The 25,224-nt window shown below is 40.2% G+C and overlaps 1 protein-coding gene across 1 annotated transcript in view; it reads left to right on the top strand.

Annotated features, from left to right (window-relative positions):
• Nucleotides 1-1,080: 1,080 nt before the first annotated feature.
• Nucleotides 1,081-25,224, top strand: part of GPAM (glycerol-3-phosphate acyltransferase, mitochondrial) — a 30,285-nt gene continuing 6,141 nt past the window's right edge. Inside the window, exons 1-17 of the mRNA XM_090278584.1 lie at nt 1,081-1,211; nt 2,329-2,451; nt 5,246-5,319; nt 8,183-8,296; nt 10,027-10,173; nt 10,817-10,913; nt 12,103-12,239; nt 14,885-14,984; nt 15,305-15,517; nt 17,375-17,488; nt 18,574-18,659; nt 19,376-19,491; nt 21,244-21,314; nt 21,587-21,851; nt 22,437-22,579; nt 23,721-23,798; nt 24,454-24,594. Coding sequence (XP_090134710.1) covers nt 1,110-1,211; nt 2,329-2,451; nt 5,246-5,319; nt 8,183-8,296; nt 10,027-10,173; nt 10,817-10,913; nt 12,103-12,239; nt 14,885-14,984; nt 15,305-15,517; nt 17,375-17,488; nt 18,574-18,659; nt 19,376-19,491; nt 21,244-21,314; nt 21,587-21,851; nt 22,437-22,579; nt 23,721-23,798; nt 24,454-24,594 — 2,121 coding nt within the window. The 5' untranslated portion in view covers nt 1,081-1,109. The remainder of the gene's footprint in view (nt 1,212-2,328; nt 2,452-5,245; nt 5,320-8,182; nt 8,297-10,026; nt 10,174-10,816; nt 10,914-12,102; nt 12,240-14,884; nt 14,985-15,304; nt 15,518-17,374; nt 17,489-18,573; nt 18,660-19,375; nt 19,492-21,243; nt 21,315-21,586; nt 21,852-22,436; nt 22,580-23,720; nt 23,799-24,453; nt 24,595-25,224) is intronic.

Below are 25,224 nucleotides of genomic sequence, written 5' to 3'. Positions count from 1 at the left end.
TTTTTCAGGCAGCACGCAGCTCCCCCTGTTGTGGCTACAGGAAACTGAGAGCTGAGTTTTATTTTATAATACCCGACAGCTTTCATGCCACCGGCATTGCTTTACAATTCTCTTCCTCTAGCCTGTTGTGTTACATGGTTAACTTCTGTTAAACTGTGAAGGACGCATTATAGTAGTTATGCTGCGGGTAACAGTTACTGCAGCAAAACCGTGTGACGATTGTAAAGAAATCGGAGTATGACCTCGAAGGAACACTGTTAACCTGGAACTGACCTTTCAAAGTTTTTAAAGAAATAATTTAAGGCCATGTGCGAAATACCCAAAAGCTGTCTCAAAAATACTTTGAAACTGATGTTAGACAGTTTTTTTATTTTTTATTTATTTTTTATTTTAGGTTAGTATCTGTTTTCTTTAGTCGTTCACAGTTAGTGAACTTTTTCCTGCATGGTAGGGAAAGACTTGTTGAACAGGATGAAAACTTACCAACCAGGTATTTCATATAGGGTGGTTTTATTTTTAGAGCTTTGCAGATGTACCAAAAGTGCAAATATTTTGCTTAAGGCATCACAAGAAAATTCAGAGCTTAATTCAGTTTAAGTGCAAAACTTTAGGGGTGCCCTCATTGCCTGTACCCCTTTTGCATTATTGCATAGCATGTGTGAACTAAAATTCCCAACAACTTAATTTTAAAACATTATATAATTATGTGTATACATATAACATTTAATTAAACATGTACCTTAATTCCTCCAGGAATTATTCTATTATTAACATAAATGGAATAATTCTTTGTCATGTACCTGAAATAAGCTACTATTTACCCTTACAAACTCATAGCTGTAAGTTGAGGAAGTCTAAAGATACAGAGACTGATTATTTTGAAATCAGGGCTGCCTAACTGAGTTCATATAAACACATTAAAGTCCATTTTTACACTGTGACTGAACCTGGTGGAAGTCTGTCAGCAGTTCATTTGACATCCTATGACAGAGCAAAGTCATGTGGCAATCAGGATTTTGAGTTTTGGTATTTACTCTCTGGGGTCCTCATTAACTTAAATGGTATATGTATATTTTACAGCACATGATTTAGGAGTTACGCCTTATGACATGGATGAATCTACACTGACCCTTGGAACAATAGATGTTTCTTATCTGCCAAATTCAGCAGAGTACAGTGTTGGCCAATGTAAGCATGCAAGTGAGGAATGGGTAAGTTTAAGATTAAAATGTGGATTGAAAGTGGTCAACCTAAAGATGTTAACTGCAATGTCATTTATGAAGGTGGAAGTCCTAGAGCCAACTTAATACCAATAACCAGGGGTGGGGAATGAGTAACAAATTTAACTATAGGCATGTTAAAAAGCAAAATATTTTTCATAGAAAGAAACAAAAACAAACCTACTAGTATTTGTTTTGGGTGGTGTAATTATAAAAATATTTAAAAAATCTTTCTGTATCTATTTTCCATAATTGTATCCAATAAGTATAAATTTGTGATGGAAATAACATTTATTTAAAAAATTAAAAATAGATAAATTTTAGTATGAACCCAATCCACAGGGCATACATTATCTTGTGTGGTTTTTCCTATTTCAATGTAACATGGCATGTTTAAAATATTTCTTGAACACTCTCTACTTTATCTAAAAAATGGTGATGGAGATGTTTTTTGTGCTTATTTTTGTGAATGCTGTATCAGTGGCGTTTGAACAACTGATGATCTCAAAGTTAGGAGAAAAATGTTTAGAACAGAAGAGCAGAGTATGACCCTAATTATACAATAAAACTATAATTTCAGTTTCAGTCTTTGTACTTTCTTGTTAGGATGAAGGAATGTTCTGTAAGTGTATGTACCTTGTTTTTTATTTAAAGCAAAATATTTTAAGCTGTATTATAACAGCTTGCTCAATGTGTAAGACCTTGGTAAATAGTTCTTTTGTTGGAGTGTGTGATTTAAGAGAAGGATTAACTGTTTGCGTAGGGAGGGATCCAGGAGTCTGATTTTATCCAGCTTGCTATCGTGAGACGCTGTTTGAGCCTTTCCAACTTTTATTTTAAAACCTTGAATGCTGCTCCGAGTGTACAGTGGTTTTTGCCAGTTATTCCTATTCTTAGATGCTCAGCTTTTGCTGTTGTTCAAAGTGTTGACCACGGAGGGAGTACCTGAAATGAAAATCACTCTGAGAAACACATAATTATGCCACTGCCCAAAGAAAAATGTGTCGTCAGTTTCTCTTTTATATGGAATATCTTAGTTTTAGAGATCATGTGGACATGTATAATTTCCTAGCCATTTAGTGACCACTTTTTCCTTAATATTTATTAGGATGAGTGTGGTTTCAGACCTACCGTCTTCAGATCTGCAACCTTAAAATGGAAAGAAAGCCTAATGAGCCGGAAAAGGCCATTTGTGGGAAGATGTTGTTATTCTTGTACTCCCCAGAGCTGGGTAAGAATGCTACTGCTTGTTGACCTTTAATAAACCTGTGAAATAACGTGACATAGATTTCAGACTTTGTGTGAATTTGGTATTGGGCAATTACCAAATAGACTTCATTCATTTTTAGAATTTATTTTTATTTTTATTCTTTTTTTCTAATTTCTGGTTTTAGAGTTTAGAGCCATATTTGTAAACCAAATATTCCAAGTAAAGATGTTGACTCAATTTTTCTTTCCATTCATGTGTTCAGTAAATGTTGGTCCAACAGTTGATGCCAGAGGAGATTTGGGTTCTTTAGTAGCTTTGGTATGATATTAGGGGGAGAGTAGATCTAACTTTCAGATAATTCTTTCCAAGAGGTGATGGGAAACTTCATGTAATTTCTAGATGCTGACCTTCAGCTCTGTGGCTTTGCTCTATCTAGTCTTGCAGAGCTTCTGTTTTGGGGGTGACGAGGGGAGGGTATCCGTTGACTCTGTTGGTGAAGAATGGAGGTGAAGACTTAAAAGAGAGTGTGTATGGGTTTGTTGTTTATATTTTGGTGAAAAAAAACACAAGCCTTGCGAAATCTTCCACATTAGGGTGTCAGTGTTGATATTTGAGAAGAGTTGATTAGAGAGAGGTGTGTTTCTAATGGCAGGTAGCCAGAGGGATAAGTTAGCACAGGAAGGTAGACTCTAATGTGGCTGTGCCCTAAAGCAGTGGAGTTACCTATTAATTCTGCTATGTTAAGCTCTCTTTGGTATGGGTCAGTTATCACGACATAGAAATTGTGGCATTTAAGGGCCTGTTGTTTAAAGAGGTTGCTTATAGTCTGTGTGAGTAGGTAGCTGTGCTGTGTGAAAGTTTTACTCAGGGTTGGCTTGGCAGGAAGTAGAGTTCTGAGTCTGGGATAAAGGGATTTAATAACCTGGAAGAGATTTGTGGAAGATCCAAGCAGTTTATGTTACATATTCAGGGCTACTCAACTATGTGTTGATATAAATATTGTCCCTTTTGTTTTTATTTTACTTTTAATCCTTAACCGAGGATATGTTTATTGATTTTAGAGAGAGGAAGGTATTGTGTGTGTTGGGGGGGGGGGGAGACAGAGAGAGAGAGAGAGAGACAGAGAGACAGAGAGACAGAGAGACAGAGAGACAGATGGACATAAGTCAGTTGCCCCTCATATCTGCCCAGTCCAGGGATTGAACCTGCAAACTAGGTATGTGTCCTGCCCAAGAATGGAACCCTCAGCCTTTCTGTGTACGGGACAATGCTCCAACCAACAGAGCTATCCTGTCAGGGCTAAATATTGTTCCTTTTAAATCACATGTGCCTTGTTGCAAGAATTAGGTAGTATTGAAGGGTCATGGAAATTTCTAGTCCAGGAGTAAAGCCAGTTCAAAATAATAGACCAATAGAAATAAAGATTTAAATGGAAGATGATGTGGCTTTTTTTATTTTTATTTTTTGGATTTGGCACCTCATCTAATTGTAATTTTGAATTCTTAAAAGACTGAAACAGTACCTTAGCTCTACTGTGTTATTAAGTCAGGAGAGAGTATAGGTAATTATTTGGTAGTGGTGGTGGTTTGGGATAGGGATAGGTGAGTAATAGAACAGATAATTGATTTTTGCCTAAATATAGGAGCTGAACTTGATCTTAAAATTCTTCCATGGCAAGTTTTAAATAATATTTGTTTGACAATGTTTTTATAGTAATGTTTTTATATTTTCTACCCTTTCTCTGAAATCTCATTTCCTTTTCTCTAAAAAGATTTCACTCAGCATTTTTACATCTTTTGTTGATAATACATTATCTCAGCATTTATTTGTACAGAGTTAGCCTTTTGTTCACACTGATTAAGTTACAGACTTTTTCTTTTCAGCAGAGTTATTTCTGGATTATCTTTTAAGGTTACCTGTAAAGAGGATGACCTTTAACCATACATTATCTCATTAGGTGGAACAATCATTTTAAAGGAATAGGAAGACCATGCTCCTTGGTATAAGATCTAGGATCAAATCTTAAACTTATGCCAGCCTCAATTTTCCTGTCTCTAAAATGGGGATAATAATTCTTATGTGTCAAGATTATTGGGAGATTTAGTAATCTAATAATAACTACATATTACTTCTTCTGTTAGTCATTAAACTTTATTTGCAGAGCAATCACTTTTATTTCAGTGACAGAGCATATAGCCAATAGTATTGATTATAGCCTAATACATAAAGTGTCAGTACCATGATACAAAGTATCTCCTTGGCATATTCTGGAAACTAGCCATAAATCACTTCCCTTGAACATTAAAAATTAAGTCCACGTTTACATGCACATGAAATACATGCTCACTTGGCAGTTTTCAAATACAATTAATAGTGATACTCCTGTGAAAGAAAACACTAATTTCTATTGCTTTTGTTTAAAAAACAATTTACGCATTTTACTTTTAGCATAATAGTTTTCTCTTTTGGCAACACTGAACTCTCCTGTATTTCTGTCAATGACTTAAGTGCGCTGCAGCTTCAACTCTGGGGTTGGAGGACAGGGAATGGGGCAGGAAAGGGAGAAGCACTATTTCCTTCACAAGGTGTTAAGGATTAATTTTGAGTTTGTGACCTCCTTTAAAGGCTAAAAGGCACTTCTCAATAAAACATACTTTTTTCTTCGTCACTTTGACTTTTGAAGTAGTGCCTAACTTTTTCAAGCAATGCCTAGTTTTATGTTTGAATTTTGGAAGTTATCAAGTATTAGTAATGTAAGCTCTTTACCAGCAATCCAGTTGTCTATTTATATGTATGTTTATTTTGTTTTATGTAGGAAAAATTTTTCAACCCCAGTATTCCATCTTTGGGTTTGCGGAATGTTATTTATATCAACGAAACACATACAAGGTAAAAAGAAATTTCTTATACTTCTAATACATCTCAAAAGAAAAACTCCATCATAATGAATTCACTTTCAGATGAATTTCATGTTTTTGAGAGTTAATAGAATATGAGCTTCTGACACAGGCAGCTTTATCCAAATTTTGGAAACACTATAACCACCTGAGAGACCTATTACTATCACCATTGTGGAATTATATACAGTAATAAACATTTTCTTGAGAGTGTAGATATCACTTAGAGCTTTCTCTAACTTACTCATGTGTTGATTTTACATCTGAAGTATTCTAAACTGTGATAGAGATTTGTCTGAGAACAGGTGTAGGTTTGAATGTCTTATGATCTATTATGACTAGTTTATACTTAAAAATGATAATTATTTTATACTTTAAAAAGTAAAGCTAATCTAGAGTTTTAAAAGATATTTTCCTCCATGAGCAAATGTTCTTTGATATATGATTAGCTTAAGACTTTTCTTAGAATCCTTACTTCCAAATTCCAGGCCAATGGGGATAGGTTGTTGGGCCCAGAGTGAGAGAAAAGAAGCTTTGTTATGTGTGAATCTAGGCTACGGGTAAGGAAGGAGAGTGGGAGGTTGTGCGAACGTCTTTGAGGCATGAGAGGAACGGCAGCCAAAACTGCTCCCAGTTCTTATAATTCTCAGAGTAAATGCCTGGCATAGGTAATCAGTAAGCTCAGGCGATGAGAAATACTTTTGAGTTTTTATGAAGAACGGATCCAAGAAATTAAATGCTTAAATTTTAAGTCTTTCTGATGTGACTGCTTATATTTTGATGATGAGGTCATATGAGCATGACAGTATCTGCATATTTATTAGTTAAGAATTTTAAAAAATATACAGCTGAAGTCAAGGGATGTAATTTTTCCCATTTGCCTGCTGCCCTTTCCCCTCCTCCTTCCTACCTCCCCCCTCTCCCCCTTAAGTTTAAAGGTGATAGGAGAAATTTTGGTTCATTGATTTTTTTTTTTCTTTCCCTTGGTTGGCATGATTAAGATCCTAAGAAAAGAGGTCTCGTAGGGTCTCCTCTTTATGTAAGTACATATTTAATGTATAAAGGCAAAGGTCCATTTGTTGCCCTCAGTGGGAGGCAATCAAGAAAAAAGCTATATTGGCAAGACAGTGAAACTATTCAATGTAGTAAGCTACCTGTGCAGATGAGTTGGCTTTTCAGCTTTTTTGTGTGTTACGCAAAGCAAAGCCTGAACATTTTTACACACACACACACACACACACACAGCTTTCAGTCAATTGCAAAGGGATTTCACAGAGAGTTTGAACCTTGTACATTTTAGTAATAATTCTGAAAGTTTTCACTGAAGCAAGAGGTTAGAATTAGACACTTAACATATTAGGCTAAGTTTTCAGAGAATTGAGACAAAGGAAAAGAGGGAGAAAAAGCGAATGCCAGGAAGGCTCGTGATGAAGGAGCATGTGATTCATAAACAGTTCTCCCTTAAATTACTTTTCCTCACCCCAGGGCTTTTTGGTTCTTTTCAGAATTGATGAATTTATAATTGAAATCTGTTTATGTGAATATCATTAAGGGGGAAGTGATAATGAGGCATTAAATAATCATTATAAATGGCATCAAATCGTGGCATATATAATAATAAAAGTTTGTAGCATCATTATTCTGAGATGCCTGTCCCCAACCCCCCTCATCCAGATAACACATAGTCACCGGTAGGAATATGTCCTATCCCTTAGTCCTGTTGAATGTGTTCTGTAAAACAAAAAACAAAACAAAGAACAGAAAACAAGGACTTTTCTGGCTTTGTAAACCTACAATACAATTTCAGAAGAATTACTATAACAGACAAAACAATTAGCCCTCGATGGTAGGAAAAGACTTCCAAATCATCTTTTATAGCCCATACCGATAGCTATAAGCTGTATAGCATATATATATATATAACCCCTGGCTGGTTTGGCTCAGTGGATTGAGCGTCGGCCTGCGAGCTAAGTGTCGCTGGTTCGATCTTCCAGTCAGGGCACATCAGAGAAGGAAAACTCTGACTCCAAAAAACCTCCGCTGCCTTGCGGCATACCTCTTCAGGGGAAAGGCTAAGGGAGTAAACCCCGACAGAAAATCCGGAGCCAGAGTCCCTAAGGCGGTTTGACATTGTAGTTAACACCGGCAACTCCTGCGGCGCACCTGAAGCCAAGCTGTATTGACTCCGTCTTTCCCTTGGACCCTTCAGCTGCGAAGAGAGGGGGGGTCTGCTGCATGGGCAACAGCAGACCCTCCATATCACCCTGCCCAGGCTCTGTAGCTTCAGCTTCACTGGAGAGGACACTCCAGCGTCATCACAAGATGTTGATTCAACACGGGAGGAGACAGATACCGTGTCACTCCCGAGTCGGACTGCGGACTGCACAGCCATTCTCGGCGGTGCAGATAGACTCTTAAGAAGCTACACCATCGTCTCTCGAGACGGACGGCTGCCGACGACGATATATATATATATATATATATATATATATATATATATATATATATATATATATACACACACACACACACATATATATATGTGTATATATATATATTTCCATGTATTTCCTTCTTTTTATATTAATAAAGATATTTTTATTTCTTTGTTTTTATATTTTGGTCATTACTTGGCAAAATACCACTATTCAGGGATTGATACACAAATTCCAAGTTTAAATTTTAGCTGAGAATACATGAAAGAAGTTGGCAATGAAATTGTTTGAACTCCTAAGGAGAAGTTGCTACAGGAGAACCCTAGTCTCAGTAGTAGATGAAATGAGGCTTTGTTTTTACGGACAACTTGTTTTAAGTGTACTCAAGCACTTCTCTGTGAAATGATTTTCCCATTGCAGGCACCGAGGATGGCTTGCAAGGCGTCTTTCTTACGTGCTTTTTGTTCAAGAGCGAGATGTCCATAAAGGCATGTTTGCCACCAACGTGACAGAAAATGTAATGAACAGCAGTCGGTAAGGGTGGGGACGCTGTTGTAAAGGGGAAAGAGGGGATTGGGTGATAGGAGTGGGAATGAGGAGGTAATTTCCTCTTTAACTTCTAGTGTTTCTGGAACTCTGTCTCCAGAGGCATTTGTGTTTCCAAGTTAAATGTTAAGCTCTGGAGGGAAACCAAGAAAAGGCAGGGCAGGTGGTTTTGGTGAGCAGGGCCCTGTGGGAATAGCAGTCCTATTTTATGGGTTAACAAATCAATGGGTTTCTAATACATGAAAGGCAAGTAGGAGCCAGACATGCACAGATTTCCAGAGTTCTCTGTTAAGTATTCTGTAATATGAATGCTTAAGACATTGCATTTTCTATTTTCTAGCCAAAAGAGAGGTGAGGTTGGTATTTCTGTCAAACAGTTACTGAGTATCTAGGCACACATTTTTATGCCAGAAAGTCATTGTTGGGAATTTTAAGAGAATAAGATGCTGCCCTTGCTCTTAGAAGAGCTTGCTTACACATGGAAGAGATTGGCTTGAACACAGATGGAGCGGGGAAATGAATCATTTCAAAGATTAGGCATTAGGATACAGGGTTGGGGGGGGGGGGTCTGGAAGAAGGTCGGTCTCTGTTCCACCCCATTGGTGTGACCCGTGTTCCACATCTAACTGGATTTGGGTAGCTAGAGATGGGTGCATTGACAGGTGCTTAGTAATGCAGGCCCTGTGAGGTGGTTGTTAAGGCCTGAACAATGGTGGCACATAACACTCCAATACTTACTGAAAGAATGAATGAGTATTTGATCATGGAGATGTGATAATTGTGTCAATTAACTTGTGAAAACCTTCCTGGCCAGACTGAAATAAATGCTGTTCAAAGAATAGACTTAAGGCGATCGGTGCCCTGTGGGGTTGGTCTTTTCATATTAATGAATTAGGCACTGTGTGGAGTTTTGCTGGACAGTTGTCTGATATTAACAGCAGCAGGAGAAAACACAATTATTTGCAACTCCCTTGGATTGTCATATGTTCTATTTTCTAGGTAAAAACGTTCGAGTATGTTTTACCCAGATACCTTCACTAGAAACTAGAATGTTAGAAGTGACTTAAGGAGGTTTAACCTCATGCCTTCTTTCCTATGTCATGCGGAAGATTTATTAAACTGGATAGAATCTTCACTTTTACCTCACTGCTTATTGTCTGTGCTGTTTTAATCTTCAGACCTGCCTTTTAAAAATGATTGGTTTGATTAGGAAACACATGTAAATATTTATGTCCCCCTTGCATCCCTCCTAGGGAGTTTTATATGGTCTTCTAAAGAGTCACGATATAAAGGACTAATTAGGTTTTCAAAAGTAAAATTAGACATTACTTTGACAGTGGGTTTTGGATGCCTCTGAAATATAAGCCTAAATGGATTATCTTCCTTTTCTCTTTTCTGCTAGAGCGCGGCTTCGTGTCTCTCACAGTGTAACTGGGACATTGAAATTCACATAGCAGTTACACAGGGAATTTGAATTAAATTCCTAAATTGCTCTTTCAGAGCCCTCAGGGGTTCCTTGCTTTAGAAATATGATATCCTTACTATTTCATAGACAGGCAAGGAAAAGACTTTTCACTTGAGCTTATTCTCTCGTGCTACCACATGTTAGAGAGAAGGTACATTTCGTTTTGTGATTTATAGCTACAGTTTAGGAGACACCGAGTGCAGAACGTAGCACACAACCAGCGATGTTGTCTGTCTTTCCGTTTTCAAATCAGAGTGCAAGATGCCATTGCCCAAGTGGCTGCTGAATTAAACCCCGATGGTTCGGCTCAGCAGCAATCGAAAGCCATCAATAAAGTGAGAAAGAAAGCCAGGAGGATCCTGCAAGAAATGGTGGCCACTGTCTCACCAGCGATGATCAGGTAATACAAGGCAAAGCATTTCCAGTAAGAGCTGTCCTGTGTCGCGCTAACAGGACTGAACCATCGGGCTTTCCCTTCCTAACACAACGCTCTGCGTCCAAGGTGCTTGAACACAGTCTGATGTGGAGCCCAACTCCTCTTTATGTTCTTATTCAACTTCCATGGCAAGCAGCACTGTGGTAGGCTTTAAGGTGTCTTAGCCTCTGTCAATCGATAGCACTCATTGTATTACTGCTGGTAGTTACTCTCTAGACTAGTTGTGAGCCAGGTTTCACCTACCCAGGTCTGGAAGGGAGGAGTTTTCTGTCGTTCTGCTCACCGAACTATTCAGTTGGCCTTTTGCTTCTAAAGTCTACGGTGTGCTGTTCGAGTGAAATGTAAGAGTTCAGTCCATCATGAATGGGTACTTGTATAAGTGGTCTCTATGCAAAGTTAGCTGTTTAATTCCACAGCTCAGTTACATACACATACATACACATGCACACAGAGTCACTTGAAAGCACTACATATACGCACATACATTTATTTTATTTTATTTTATTTTTTTACAACAAGTTTTTTTAATAAGAAATGGGCAAAGTCAGCATTCATCAAAATGCCGCACATACATTTAAATGTCTTTTCTTTTTGTTTTTGCTTTCAGACTGACTGGATGGGTGCTGCTAAAACTGTTCAACAGCTTCTTCTGGAACATCCAGATTCACAAGGGTCAACTTGAGATGGTTAAAGCTGCAACCGAGGCAAGAAATATGTGAATTTATCATTGCATCTTCTCCACATTTGTAGAGTGATTTTAGAATTTCTTTGAAAATGCTCTCTTGTCTACTTGTGCGTGGAGACCCATCTGAGAGCCGTATATGTGAGGAGGGACAGTAGGGTAAAGGGAGTCCTACCAGCCATGGGCCAGATGGCTTTAGTGAGTTACCTTGCAACAATTCCGAAAATCAGGTAGAACGATCCCTACTTTATCAATGAGGAAATAAAGGCTCTGATAGGTTAAGAAATGTTTACAAGTCACGGCTTTAGGCAGAGGTGCCTCACACCCTAGGCTCGGTTGGAAGCTGCTCTGTCCAGCAGAGGCATTGTGACCACGGTGGAACAAACTTTTACCCAGGACACTATTATGTCTGGGGGAAGGAAGGTGGCTTCCTCTCTAGTGGAGAATAGCGATTAGACCTTCCTCCCTCATGCCTTTATTGAGGAGGATACACATAAGAGATACAAGGTCAAGATTCATGAATCATCAATAGTTTGGAGGCATTAGGGTTACAGTTGACAGTAACAGATTACATGTACTAGTATAGAGGGTACAGTGGCCAGTCTGCGTCAAGGTCTATCACACATCTTGGCGCCACACGCATTAGGTGCAAGGTTTCATACATTCCTATCTAGAGACTGTTTATGTTATACTACAGATAAAGAAAGCAGAGCAAGTTCTAAAGCATAATAAGCATTTTTCAAATCTTAATTCCCATGGCAACCCTCTGAGTGGTTGTCAGTCATGTTCCGCACGCAGCCTTATGTTGAGACTTAAAGACAAGCATGGCCGGGATGCCAGCGGCAGGTCATGCTCAGGCCGGGGCCACAATTCCCTAAACCATGAGGAGCCGTTGCCCACAACGGCTAATAAGTGACTTGCCCAGGATTTCGAACCAAACCAGTCTTAACTCCAAAACCTAAGCTGCCTCTCAGAGATGTAGGCTCAACTTGAATGCTTGATTACTCTCTCCTTCCTTCTTTTTTTTTTTTTTTGGTACTTGTGTTTAGCTAGATAAATATTAAATTGAAAGAATTCATGTTACTGGGAAATGTTTTTAAAGATTGAGTCACTGGTTAGCCAGTGTTTGAGTGATTAACCAAATATGAAATTGCAAAGTGTGATTGAACTTTACATTTGAATTATAAATTTGGTATTTTTCCTTTTCCTAGATGAATCTACCACTTATGTTTCTACCAGTTCATCGCTCCCATATTGACTATCTGCTGCTCACTTTCATTCTCTTCTGCCACAACATCAAAGCGCCATACATTGCTTCAGGCAATAATCTCAACATCCCCATCTTCAGGTAAGAGCAACTTCTTTTGTAATTGAATTTATAGAAACAATTATATTCTGAACTTCAGTGTTTTTTAATTATACCTTTTGACATATTGTAAAGATGTTAAATGTTTTTATTTTCATTTTAAAAGTAATGCATGTTCATTGTGAAAAATTTGAAAAGTACGAAAAGGCATTAAGACTATCACCATTAATTTTGTGTGTCAACCGTTGAGTCCCTTAGACCTTATGGGCAATATCTACCAAATGGTTAAAAGGTAATCAGAAAGACAAGATATCAAGTTACTGTATCAGGCTTGACAGTAGGGTGGTGGGGGTGAGGAGATGGGGTGGTATTGATGCTATAAAGGTGAGTAAGAAGGTCCATACCTGTTAACGTCCATCTTGTAACTTAGAAGAGCTAGAAACCTGCAACAACTACAATATAACAGGAAGCTGTGTATTGAATATTTTAGAGGTTTTCCATTCAGAGGAAACAGTATGTGAAGAAGCAGAGAGATTGAACAGCCTGGTTTGCTTAGGCTACCGCCGACGATTCAGCCCGGTTGGAGTGCTGGGCGCATGGGGAAGGGTGGAGGCTGGAGGTGGCGACTGTAGGCAGCGAGGACTAGATCGAAACAGTTTCTAAGCCTTGAGTTTAGAGTGTATCCTGTACGCAGAAACAACACACTCAGATTTGCATTTTGAGAAGTCATTCTGGATTAGAGGGAGTTAGAACAATGCTGACTATTGCAATAGTTCAAGCAAAAGGCAACGAAAGCTTAAATTAAAAGCATAGCAGTGCTATTGGAGAGGTGGGCGTTTATTGGAAAAGTGTTTAGTAAGTTGAATTTACAAGAGCAAATGCTAGTCCAGATGCAGGGCTCAAGAGGGGGAGAGGGGGAGATGGGGAGAAGAGGGAGGAACAGTTCCAGGTGGTTACCATCAGGGACCTGGGCGTGTGGTGCACCTGATCACCAATGGGGGACTGGTGAGGAGTAAGTTTAGCTGGTTAGAGAAGTTGCAGTTTCAAACTGCAAAGCGTAAAGCACCGATAAAATCAGCTCTGTGAGTAGTAGGGTTAAGAGGATGAATGTGGAGTGACTGGAAGGGAAGTGGGCTGGCAGGTTGTGCAGGCAGGGCCTCACAGAGTGGCAGTCATTACCTTTGCAAGCTGTGACGCCCGCTCCTCAGCCTCACAGTCCAGGGAGCTTTTTCCTAATCGCATAGTTCAAAGTTCTGTGGCTAACCAGGCTCACAGAAACAACGGACGAGAAGCCGTCCATTCACGAGGCGCTGATACTCACTCAGCTGTGCTGTAGACAAGAGGGAACACGAGCCATACACCTAGCCTTCAGATAGCTCACAATCTAACGGGGAATATAGACAAACAGCGAGCTGTCATCCGGTGTCACGTGGCCCCACAGGGCAGACGTGCTTTTCCAGGGCGTAATATCTATGGCACTTCTTCCCAGTACTGAGGAACCCGCGGAGCTGAACTAGAAGGCTATCAGAGAGTTCCTGGTAGGTTTAGATTTGGGGCCAAGCCTGGAGATTCTGCCCCGTAGCAGTTTGCCTCTTTTGTAATCAGAAGAGCTCACGTACTCAGTCTCTCCAGGTTCTCAACCTGGGCCTCTTGGAAGGACTCGCTAAACACTGATAATTTTCCATAACTCAGCTGTCTTTGTCATATGACTCTGCCAGTTATTGTTTAGCCCGTCATTCCTTCAGGCGCGACAGACTGTAGATAACCTGGCCTGTTAGCACCCTTCTTTTGTCACGTGCCAGTCTACACATTCACAGACCACTCTTCAGGGCGGGTTATTTTTGTGGGTGGCTCACCTCATTCCTTATGAACTTATTTTGCAGAGTTTTACTCTCAAAGAGTGATATTAAGCTCTAGAAACATCTTACTGTTGCCTTTTTATACTGACTGTAGAAGATAACAAGCATATGCACATATATATTTACGTGTATATTTACGTTAATATCACTATTTGGAAAGAATAGGAGAAGCCTTTGAACTTGGAGAGGTTGACTTAAGTACGAGAAAATGTCAAGTTCATATCAAATAATCCATCGGTATCATAGAAACAGACCTGGGGCTGTGAGAGAAACTGTTTTATTCCCAGGTGTTGGTGCCTGAAGCAGATTCTTGTTTCATGTTTTGAAAAGATGGTCATGCTTGGTTTCAGTTTGATAAAGTTATCCTGGTCTCACAGAGGCTCTCTGAGCAATACTCATTTGAGAAAATTTCTCCAAAGTAGCTTTTGTAAAATTACATTTGTTTTGTAGTAAATGTGCCATAGGCAAATTTTGGGATGTCTTAATGGTCACTGTCTTGAGATCCTGGACAGGACTTTAAAATTTAGCAGTCTTTCACAATCCACTTAAACTCTATAGCATCGAGTTTGCAGGGTGGTATATCAGATAGGCTTCTCTTGGCTTGGAATGGATATAAGAAAGTCTCGGTATATGGAGTGATATTCTAAAAACTGATGAATAACTGTAACGTCAGTAAAAGAACAATGGAAAAATGTCCACGTTCTCAGTCAGCAGCTCCAACATCACATGTGGTTTATATTCACATGACAAATGTTTTGAAGTAACTTGAAATGTGAGCATTCCTTTTCCATTTTCTTTGTAAGTATTTAATGCATTTTGAATTTATAGTACCTTGATCCATAAGCTTGGGGGCTTTTTCATACGACGGAGGCTGGATGAAACGCCAGATGGACGGAAGGATGTTCTCTATAGAGCTCTGCTCCATGGGGTATGTATCATCTCTAATTATCCTTTAGCCGTTATGATAGTTATCACAGTAGAAGGAAGAAGAGACTTGATTGAAATTTAAAAACACTGTTGTCTGAGGGATTATTTGATTGATTATTACTTGGGTATGGGTTTGATTGTTATTTTTTTTTAATCACCAAAATATAGCATTAGAGGAGCTATCTCATTATTATTTATGTAAGTAAAATATTGTCAGTAGTGAAATTATATAGTTTTTTTTTTCTTAAGATTTAACTTTGCTGACCCTTTCCTAAGTTGGGTGACCCTGAATTCATATTTTCCTTTCTCCTGATATCCCAGCATATAGTTGAACTACTGCGACAGCAGCAGTTCTTGGAGATTTTTCTGGAAGGCACACGCTCTCGGAGTGGAAAAACCTCCTGCGCTCGGGCGGGACTTCTCTCAGTTGTGGTAGACACTGTATCTACCAATACCATCCCAGACATCTTGATAATTCCTGTTGGAATCTCCTATGATCGTATTATTGAAGGTCACTACAATGGCGAACAGCTGGTAAGAGGACTTCCTTTCCAAAATCTTTGCTTTCAAGTCTGTTGCTTTTAGAATGAACTAGGAATGCTGTTGGTACCACCTGGTTGTAAAGCATTGTAGGAAACAGGGCAGGGTGGGTTTGGTGACCAGCTTCCAATCCCCCATGTCAGCTGATTGGCAGTGCTGATGTAGTGCTTACCTGCACCTGGGGAAGTGATGTGTTTAGCTGTATCAGTGTTGGCCTTGGTCATGGGATTGGGCCTTGGTCATGGGGTTGGGCCATGGAAGAGCACTTGGCCCTGAGTTGCCTACTCTACTGTCGGGGCTTTATGGGGTTTGTTTTCCCCGGGGCTTACCATTTGTGTGCAGATTTTAAGCTAACCCCAGTGGGACCATGTCGACAACGCAACTAGGAATGAATTTGAGAAACGGCAGTGCTGTTTTTTGTAAACTTTTTATTGAAATAAGTATAATAGTTATAGAAGAATGAATGCACAGATCGTAAGCACCTAACTTGAATTTTCACAAAGTGAACACACTCATGTAACCAGCACTGAACTCAGGAAAATATTATCAGGACTCTTGGAGCCCCCGTTGTGCCCCGTCCATTGTTGTCCCCTCAAGGGTGAACACTTCTCTTGACTTCTTAAGGAATAGGGTAGTTTTGCTTAGTTTTGATCCTCATATAAATAGCATTTTGTAGTGTGTGGTCTTTTTGCACCTAGTTTTCTTTGTTCAAGCTGGTGTTTCTGCAGTTCACCCCTGTGGCTGCATTTACTCAGAGCTTGTTTTCCTTGTAGCTGCCTAGTATTCCAAGGTATGAATAGACCATAGCTTATCTACTCTACTGTAGAAAACCAGTTTGGTTTCTAGTTTTTGACTGCGATCACTTTTGCACATTTCTCTTGATGACCATATGCATGCATTCTGTTGGGCATGTACCTAGGACTGGAATGGCTGTATCGTAAAGTATATGTGTGTTCAGCTTTGGTAAATACTGCCAGACAGTTGTCCAGGATGCTTTTACTGCTTCACCATTCCTGCGGGCATTGTGAGAGTTCCAGAGGGCGTTCCGTTTTGTTCTTGCTTAGTGTGGAAGTCTTGGGCAGGGTACTCATTTCGAGACTACTGCCCAAAACATGGCAGAAGCTCAAGGACACTTGATAATGGGAGGCTTTAGAAGTTAAGTAAGTGATAGGCCTGCATTATTATCTGTCTCTCTCTTAGGAGATTCCTCCTCGTATTTGTTAGGTGTCTGTTCTGAATGTGTATTTCACTCACCTGACAGTCGCAAGGGGTCATATCTGAGTCCTGTGTCCATTATATATGGCTGTCATTGTGCCTTCTGTATATTAAACATTCTGTAAATGCTCACCTAATGAATAATTAGCTTAACGGTCACCGTGGCACTAGATTTGACACTCAGCTGTTGAATGTTAAGTATTTGGACTCTGGTGATTATCAGACCTTAGATAAGCGACCTCTTCGACATCTTAGTTTTATTTGAGAACTACAGAATGCACGTGGTTTTCAGCCTATGTCATTTTTATCTCTACCCTTAGCTTGCAGTTGTATTTTTGTGAATGATACAAATAGTGTACTGAATGAGTGTTAAATGATTTGTTTTTTGTTGATCAGATTACTCTCCCAATGACATGATGACATCTTTTAGAATCTTTGAATGCTAAATATTTTCTGACAGATCTCCGCCAATGAATACTTATTTTCTTTGTTCATTCAATGTTTTTTTTCAATACGAACCTCTTGTTTCCGTAAAAACAAAAACAAACAAAAAACTCTATTCTTTGCATAACAGAACATTTGCATATGTGTGAGCTTTATTTCTTACCATGTTATTCTTTCAAAATTGGAATTTAGGGGAAACCTAAGAAGAATGAAAGCCTTTGGAGCATAGCTAGAGGAGTTATCAGGATGTTGCGGAAGAACTATGGGTGTGTCAGAGTGGATTTTGCACAACCCTTTTCCTTAAAGGTGGGTGTCTGTCGGAATGAAGCTGTTCTGAAGTGTTGGTGTAGGTCGGTGTCAGAGGTCTGGGCTCTTGTCCTGCCTCCAGTCCTACTTCTGTCACCTCAGCCTCTTCTCGTGTAAAACGAGGACTACGTCCAGACTGGCCTTTCCTAAGTTTTTCTGTCTAAGTACACCTGTTAACCAAGGACTGTAAATATCTATCTTTGGGAGATTTTGGGTTCAACATTTATTGCTGCTTTTTAAAAATTCATGAGAATTTTGCATGTTGTTTTATAATAAATATCAGTATTTTATATCGTGTTTCTAAATTGCCTTTAGGGGAAATTTATCAAAACATGACCCCTAAGAGCTGGGTACAAATGACAGCATAGGATGATGTTCTAACCTACCGAGTGGAATCCAGGGCTCACGTATTCTGAGGGATGGGGCCATCCTTGTGGAGCGGCCTGGGACTGGTGGGTCCCTGAGGTCCTGGCCGTTTTAAATTCCTAAGATTTTTGAGTTGGTTAAAGAGAAAGAGAAGAATGGGTAGAGGTCCTCTTCTCCTTCTGTTTCATTTCCTGGTCGTATTTTACAAGATTCTAATTGCTGTGCTAGACGCTTTCTGGCCTTACGTGCTCTCAGCTTTTAGGAACCTCGGCATTTCTTACCAGTTTTTAAACTATTGCACAACATCCCTCTCTTCTTATGATTTGCTTTGGGGTTGAGGTTCTTTTGAATGTTATGTGACCCTCAAGTTGTCAGGTTTCCTTTCAAAAGCATAGTCGTATCAGTTATCTCTAATAAGAATATTGGGACTGTCACATAAATTCTCAGAGGTGTGAGGAAAATTAATATTTCTCCTTTAACTTATAAATGATTTTGCTCAAGCATCATCCCGTTCTTTGTATTTTCAGTTCTTAGATTCTGTGCTTGATAACATTCTATGAGTTATTCTGGACTTCTGAAGACAGTTCCAAAGTCCAGAAAAATGACAGAGCATGGCTAATTTTATAAAACAACTCCTTTTTTACTTTTTGAATATCAAATATATTTTATATATGTTTAAGGAAGTGAGACAATGAGAGTAAGTGTTTTATTCCCCCCAGGAATATTTAGAAAGCCAAAGTCAGAAACCTGTGTCTGCCCCACTTTCTCTGGAACAAGCTTTGTTACCAGCCATACTACCCTCAAGGTGAGCTTTGTTGAAATTTTTATATTAACTAAACTTCCAAAGAGCTATTATTTTTAACATTACATAGAAAAATAGGTTAATAAGAATGCGCATGCTCTTGTTTTTACTTTCCAGCTTTAGTAACTTCTTCTCTGGGTCTTACCAAGGATGTTGAAGTGATGTGCTTTCGTAGTTGGGAGGTTTTTGACTTACTTGCATTGTAAAATTTATTTGAGTTTGTAAATCAGGTAGGAGTTCTTATTTGATTTATGCTGTTGAACTGAATTCTTTGTGATAGCTTAGATTATATAAGCGCATTGTACATCAGTGCAATGTACAAGAGTTTTTCTGTGTGAATTTTTCATAATTCAAAATGAGTTGTAACTTAGGGCAATTGAATATTAAACCCTTTAATGCGTTCAAGTGTCAAATTTTCATAAATGTTTTAAAATGAGTTATCTTTCTTTATGCATTTTTTTAAGCCAGTTTGTTCGAGAATTGATGTACTAATAGACTATTTAGTTATAACTAAATAATGTGTTTTGGTCAGGAGGGTGTATTAAACATAATCGAGTACATCACGAAGAAAAAGAACCCATAGAAATAATCTATTTGTGGTTTAAATTTAGAATATGTGGTAATTTAGAGTATTTAGTACATTTATACCTTAGGCGCACATAGTTTGCTCTGTAAAGGAGTAGGATGGTAGAAGTCTAATTTTTAAGAGAACTTTTCAGACCCAATGATGCTGCTGACGAAGGTACAGACATGTCCACCAACGAGTCCAGAAATGCAGCAGATGAGTCGCTCCGAAGAAGACTGATCGCCAACCTGGCCGAGCACATTCTCTTCAGTAAGTGGAGTGACACACTCTGCCGTCCTGCAGTTCGGGTTCGGCACGGTGCAGCGCAAACCCTGCAGGTTTCGGAATCTGCCATAGTTTGGTTCCACTTCTAGTTCTAGTACCTAATACACAGGTAGTGATAGGTAAGGCATTAGCAAGGAGGGGATGCTGTGGGGTTTGAGGTCATTGAGTAAAACATTTCACACAGTGCCTGATGATTAGTAGGCACTCATGCTTTAAAGAATATTTAGTACTGCCAAAGTGATTGGTTACCTCTTTCGCTCATGAATTTGTTTCCTTGAACTATCCCGTAGTGCAGCATCTAGGTTTGTGGTTGCATATCCCTTTCCTCTCTGACCCCATGCTTGACTCTTCAGCAAATATCGAGGAGCTGTCATGTGTATAGCCTTGTTTTAGCTGTGGGGTGTACAAAGGGAGGAATTAGAGCTTATGCTGTCCTCCGTGGGATGGCTGTACACAGATAACTCAAGTGGCCTTGAGTGCAGAATTAGCCTTCCTTAAGTTCCAGATGGCGGTGTTGCGTCATGTTGTAGAGGTTGCTTCGTGGGCCCATGGCAGCATCATGGTCCCTCGCTGTGCAGGCCACGTAGGATCTTCTCTCCATTTCCTGGGCCCCGTTTTTGGTCAGGCCAGAGTCTCAGCTCTTCCTGCCAGCGCTGAGGTGGAGACTTCCTTGTCTCCTCTGGCTTCTTCCACTCGAGCTGCTCATACTCCTGCTTTGTGCTGGGCCAGAACATTCTTTCTCAAGAACATCTGATGCATCTCTCCCATGCTTAAATTCTGGATGCTACAAGTAATACATCCTTAATGTTGGAAAACTGGAAAATAAAGATAAAACCCACTGCCAATAATACCGGGCGCTGTTTTGTGTTTTAAACACTGCAGACAACATCAGCGTGAGTGAAGGATTCATGAATTCATTATCATCTCAGAAGACTCGCGAACGGGGTCTTTATTTCAGATTCTTCCATAGGCGTTATCATATTTGGTTTATATGATTATAATTTTCTACAAATACAGAGTATTGGGTTATGGACTATGCCATTCTCAGATTTATTTCTTCTATTCCCTTCTTCCCTACCTCTGAGCCAGGATGGAAAGAGGAAATGAAAATATACTAAACTCCCTTACCATGGGTCCTGAGGCAGGCCAGTCCATTTCGTTCTCACGTGGCCCAGTGAACGAGGCGGTATTCTCATTTTACCGAGGAGGAAGCTGAGGCTGGGAGCTTAAGTAATTTTCCCCAAGTCGTGAAATTAGTCATTGTAGAAGTTGGGTTTTGAACCCAGATTTTCTGACTTTGAATCCACTCCCCCCACCCCCTGCACCTTTGGGCCCGCCTGTGGGAGGGGTGTAGAGTTTCAGTTGGAGTAGACGGCCGCCAGGAACAAGTCAAGCTACACAGCAACAGGATATCCTGTGGAGCTTGTAGAACAGGCTCCTACTTTGGGTCTCGGTGTTTCCATAAAAGTGTCCCTTGGTCATTCAGTAACCGAATCCTATTATCCTGGATTGAAGGTGGCCCTACCCTAGGCTAAGATCTGTTATATGACAAATAGTGATCTTTGTGGCCCAGAATGTGGCATAATGTTGTAACTTCCTTTTGATAAAGCACCTTTATGGGAAATGTGGTAGAGGACTTGTAATTTTTAAATACTCCTATTTAAGATTTAGGTACTTTAAAATTTTTCAATTAGATTAAAAAAAAAGTGCAACTAAAGCTTTGTGTTTGCCTTTCAGCTGCTAGCAAATCCTGTGCCATTATGTCAACACACATTGTGGCCTGCCTGCTCCTGTACAGACACAGGCAGGTATGTCCACAGTGTCACCTGGGCTTAAATGGGAGAGTGTGACAACACTTTGTCAGGTGTTCAAATACTGGATATGGAATATCAAATTCTGGGGGACCAGCTTTTTAGCTAGTGTTTTTCTCTGCATTGGTGTTATGGCCCTTCTTCTGCATGTGCCTACAGGGAGCTGCAGAAAAGCCAAGGCAATAAAAAAATCCTTGGAATGGCCTCTTGGATTTTTTCCCGAAGTAGGTTTTCCACTGTCATGAGACCATTTCTGTCTGTCTCTGTAGGGAATTGATCTCTCCACATTGGTGGAGGACTTCTTTGTGATGAAGGAGGAAGTCTTGGCTCGTGATTTTGACCTGGGGTTCTCGGGAAATTCAGAAGATGTGGTCATACATGCCATACAGCTGCTGGGAAACTGCGTCACAATCACCCACACCAGCAGGAATGATGAGTTTTTTATTACTCCCAGCACAACTATCCCGTCAGTCTTTGAACTCAACTTCTACAGCAACGGGGTGCTGCATGTCTTTATCATGGAGGCCATCATAGGTATGGTTTGCCCTGAAACATTTTCATAGAAAATACAGGGCCTGAAAACACATAGTGGTATCCACTTCAGTTTGGATGATAGCCTCTTGTTTGAAGGATTGCATTGCTGTATTTTTAGCTTTCAAATAAATATATTATGTGCTGTATTACTATTTATAGCTTATTTTTACATTGATTATTCAACAAGTAGTTCCTGAACTACTGCACTGTATTATATTTATGACTAAGGGAGAGAGGTAAGGTGTCTTGCTATCCAGGAGCTGAACAACTAAGTGAGAGGAGACATTCACAAGGCAGTGATGTCAGTGGTGGGGACTCATTTGTGATCAAGGGGGGGGGGGTGGAATAGGGGAGGAGGAGAGCAGAGGGGCCTGAAGCCCATGAGGGAGGCATTTGATAGAGTTGGGATCACATGGACTCATGAGAAGTGAATGCTGAGGGGATTTACTTAAATTTCGGCAGTGAAATGCAGATAATTAGTTTTGATATAATAGTCTAGTAAGGCTATCCGAGTTCTCTGAGCCAGTTGAAGTTTTTCTTGGAGCTCTAAGGCTGCTGGCTTCATTGATGCTTTCATTTCCTCAGCCTGCAGCCTTTATGCAGTTCTGAACAAGAGGGGTGCAGGCGGGCCTGCCGGCGGGTCCCCCAACTTGATCAGCCAGGAGCAGCTGGTGCGGAAGGCGGCCAGCCTGTGCTATCTACTGTCTAACGAAGGCACCATCTCTCAGGTAAGTTACTGCTTTTTAGTGTGGCCTGTTTTCTTTTTGTCAAACATTTTTATGAAACATAAACCACCTTTGTTTTTCTCGTAGAGAGTTTTTGCTCCGTTACCGAGGCTTTACATTCTACTCCTGGTCTCGGTGACCTCAGAGCAATCTGTTGTTTACTCTGTGAGTGTGCTGTTGGGGTCACAGCTCCAGTGAACCCTGCCTGCACCTGTGATTCTCAGAATTCTCTATCAGTCAGATCCAAGGTTGCCGAGCTCTTATTATGTACCAGGCACTGGGTCAGAGGCTGGTGAATGATTAACATGCCCGCTCGTGGGTGATAGAACCACAGAAGAGACAGAAATGGTCTTACAAATCATTTGCTCAACCCTTTCTCGCTTTACAAATGGGGAAACTAAGGCTCAGCAGTACTAATGAGCATTTATGTTCAATTCAAGCACTTGTAAACATTTATAATGAAGCATACATATTAAGCAATAGAGAGATATTTTTCCCTCAAAGTTACCAAAAAATAGAGTTCATATTTTATTTAAAGTCTAGTGTTCTCTTCCACTTGTGTGAATGTGTCTTGGGACATATGAGTATGCGTTTTGTGAGTACAGCCCTCCTCCACAGTGGTCTTGGTATGTGGCATATTGGTGGCCCTTGAGGGGCGGGGTGGGGGGGGGAGGGTAGATAAGGCTTTCAAGATAGTCTTTATCCTTTTCCTGGCTCTTTTTTGAGTTATTTGACTATAGTGTTTCCTCGTCCACCACCTTTATGTACAATATTTACTGTGTAATAGCTTTTGCAGAGAAACTGTTTTAAAAGAAAAAGAAATAGGTGGTGAGGCCTGACAAGCAGCCCCTTTGAGGGCTTGCTCCCCTGGGGGTGGGAGAGAGACTGAACTGGGAGTCCCCTTTGCAGGTGGTGCCACTTTGGGTGCTCTACCATGCAGGTGAACGGGGTCTCTTCTATGGCCTTTCCCGTGACCATGCATATTTATCAGGAGGGCGGGCACTGGAAATTTTAGGACTTGCCCAGTGGAGTGAGGTTGGTTACATCATGGAAGTATTTGGCAGCTACCTTGTACAGTTTTTTTGTTTTTAATAAAAGAAGTATAGGGCTGTGACATGGACCTTTACATGTCTTTTCTTTTCAGCCCTGCCAGACATTTTACCAAATCTGCCATGAAACAGTAGGAAAGTTTATCCAGTATGGCATTCTTGTAGTGGCAGAGGTAAGAGGAACAGCTTTCCTTTATTTGCCTTTGTTTAGTTTCTTACTCTTCATTTCCTTGTCTTTTTGACCAATTATTTTAACCAATATAACAACCAATTATATTAACCAATAATTACATTTGATATAAAGTCAAGTCCAGATCCAGAGAAGAGAAAAATCAGAATGGGGAGAGTAAATGCCCTTTGAGATTGTTTAATAGTTTCGTTCCTGTTGCGTAACTGGTGCTGTCTAAAACGTAACTTGACTTCATTCCAGGCATCCTGAAGTCGTCGTTGTAAGATGAGATGTTTTACCACCCAGTGTGCTTGTAGCCTGCACACATGCATTTTTCTCTTTTAGCTTTTGTTTTAATTTTGGTAAATTTAGTAGAGTGGTTCTGACCCGGGAAAGTAGGTATCAACTTAGAAAAGGTGCGGGATATTTTTATTTGATGTGTCTGGTAGCCTTCCGCCAACTCTTTCTTTCTTTTCTCTTTCCTGGCCATCTCCTGAGTGGCTCTGAGTTTGGAAAGGCAAGTGGACTGACACTGTAAATGTCTAGACAGAGAAGAGCAGGGGAGGTAGTGAGAGCAAACTGCTTTGGCCGGGGGCCAACTGGCAGGGGTTTGTGTGCCTGTGCATATTGGTTTACTGTTGGTCATCTCGTTGGCACAGCAAGATGATCAGGAAGATATTAGCCCTGGTCTTGCTGAGCAGCAGTGGGACAAGAAGCTTCCTGAACGTTTGTCTTGGAGAAGCGATGAGGAAGATGAAGACAGTGATTTCGGTGAGGAGCAGCGAGATTGCTACCTGAAGGTACTTTGGTGCAGCATCTGGCGGACGTTACACTGAAGAGTTGAGACTGGTGTGGCCATTAGTTAGTGAGGCTCTGATACATGGGGGCTCTGGTGACTTAGTCATAGCTCAAGCACCCACACCCAGCTGCAGTTCTTTCTACCTAATGAACAAAGGCACTCAAGCCGTTTGAGTTCAATTAACACCTTCAATTGTGAGTATAATTAAATGAAAAAGGAAACAAGAGTGAAAATTCAGGAAGGTGAATGTCCTGCGTGACGCTGTCATGACCCTCACACCAGAATAGACAGATGCAGACCTGTACACACACCCACACGCACTCCTAGGAGGAGGTGGTTTTGTTCAGTCACCGCCTAAGCAAGCCAATACCGTACCAGCTATGGCAGAGAAATCAGTAGTCAGCTGTCACTGGCCCGGGGGCTCTTTCTGAGTCATTGTCAGTCTCAGCCTTGCCATCCCTTCTAAACTGTTACACATCCAGCTCTTTGCCTTCAATTCATATGATCCTGTCACAGGAGAAGGGTCATATTTTTAAAATTTTGATTGTCCCTGATTTAGAAAAATCAAGTGTGTCTAATTTGTAATTTTAAAGATTAATAAAAGTGACCCATCTTTTCTGAACACCTTAAA

Source organism: Furipterus horrens, unplaced genomic scaffold (assembly GCF_987537825.1).
Source record: "Furipterus horrens unplaced genomic scaffold, mFurHor1.1.pri manual_scaffold_5, whole genome shotgun sequence".
Classification (NCBI taxonomy): domain Eukaryota; kingdom Metazoa; phylum Chordata; class Mammalia; order Chiroptera; family Furipteridae; genus Furipterus; species Furipterus horrens.
The sequence above is the reverse complement of the archived record's forward strand: the minus strand, read 5'-3'. Positions and strand labels throughout refer to the sequence as shown.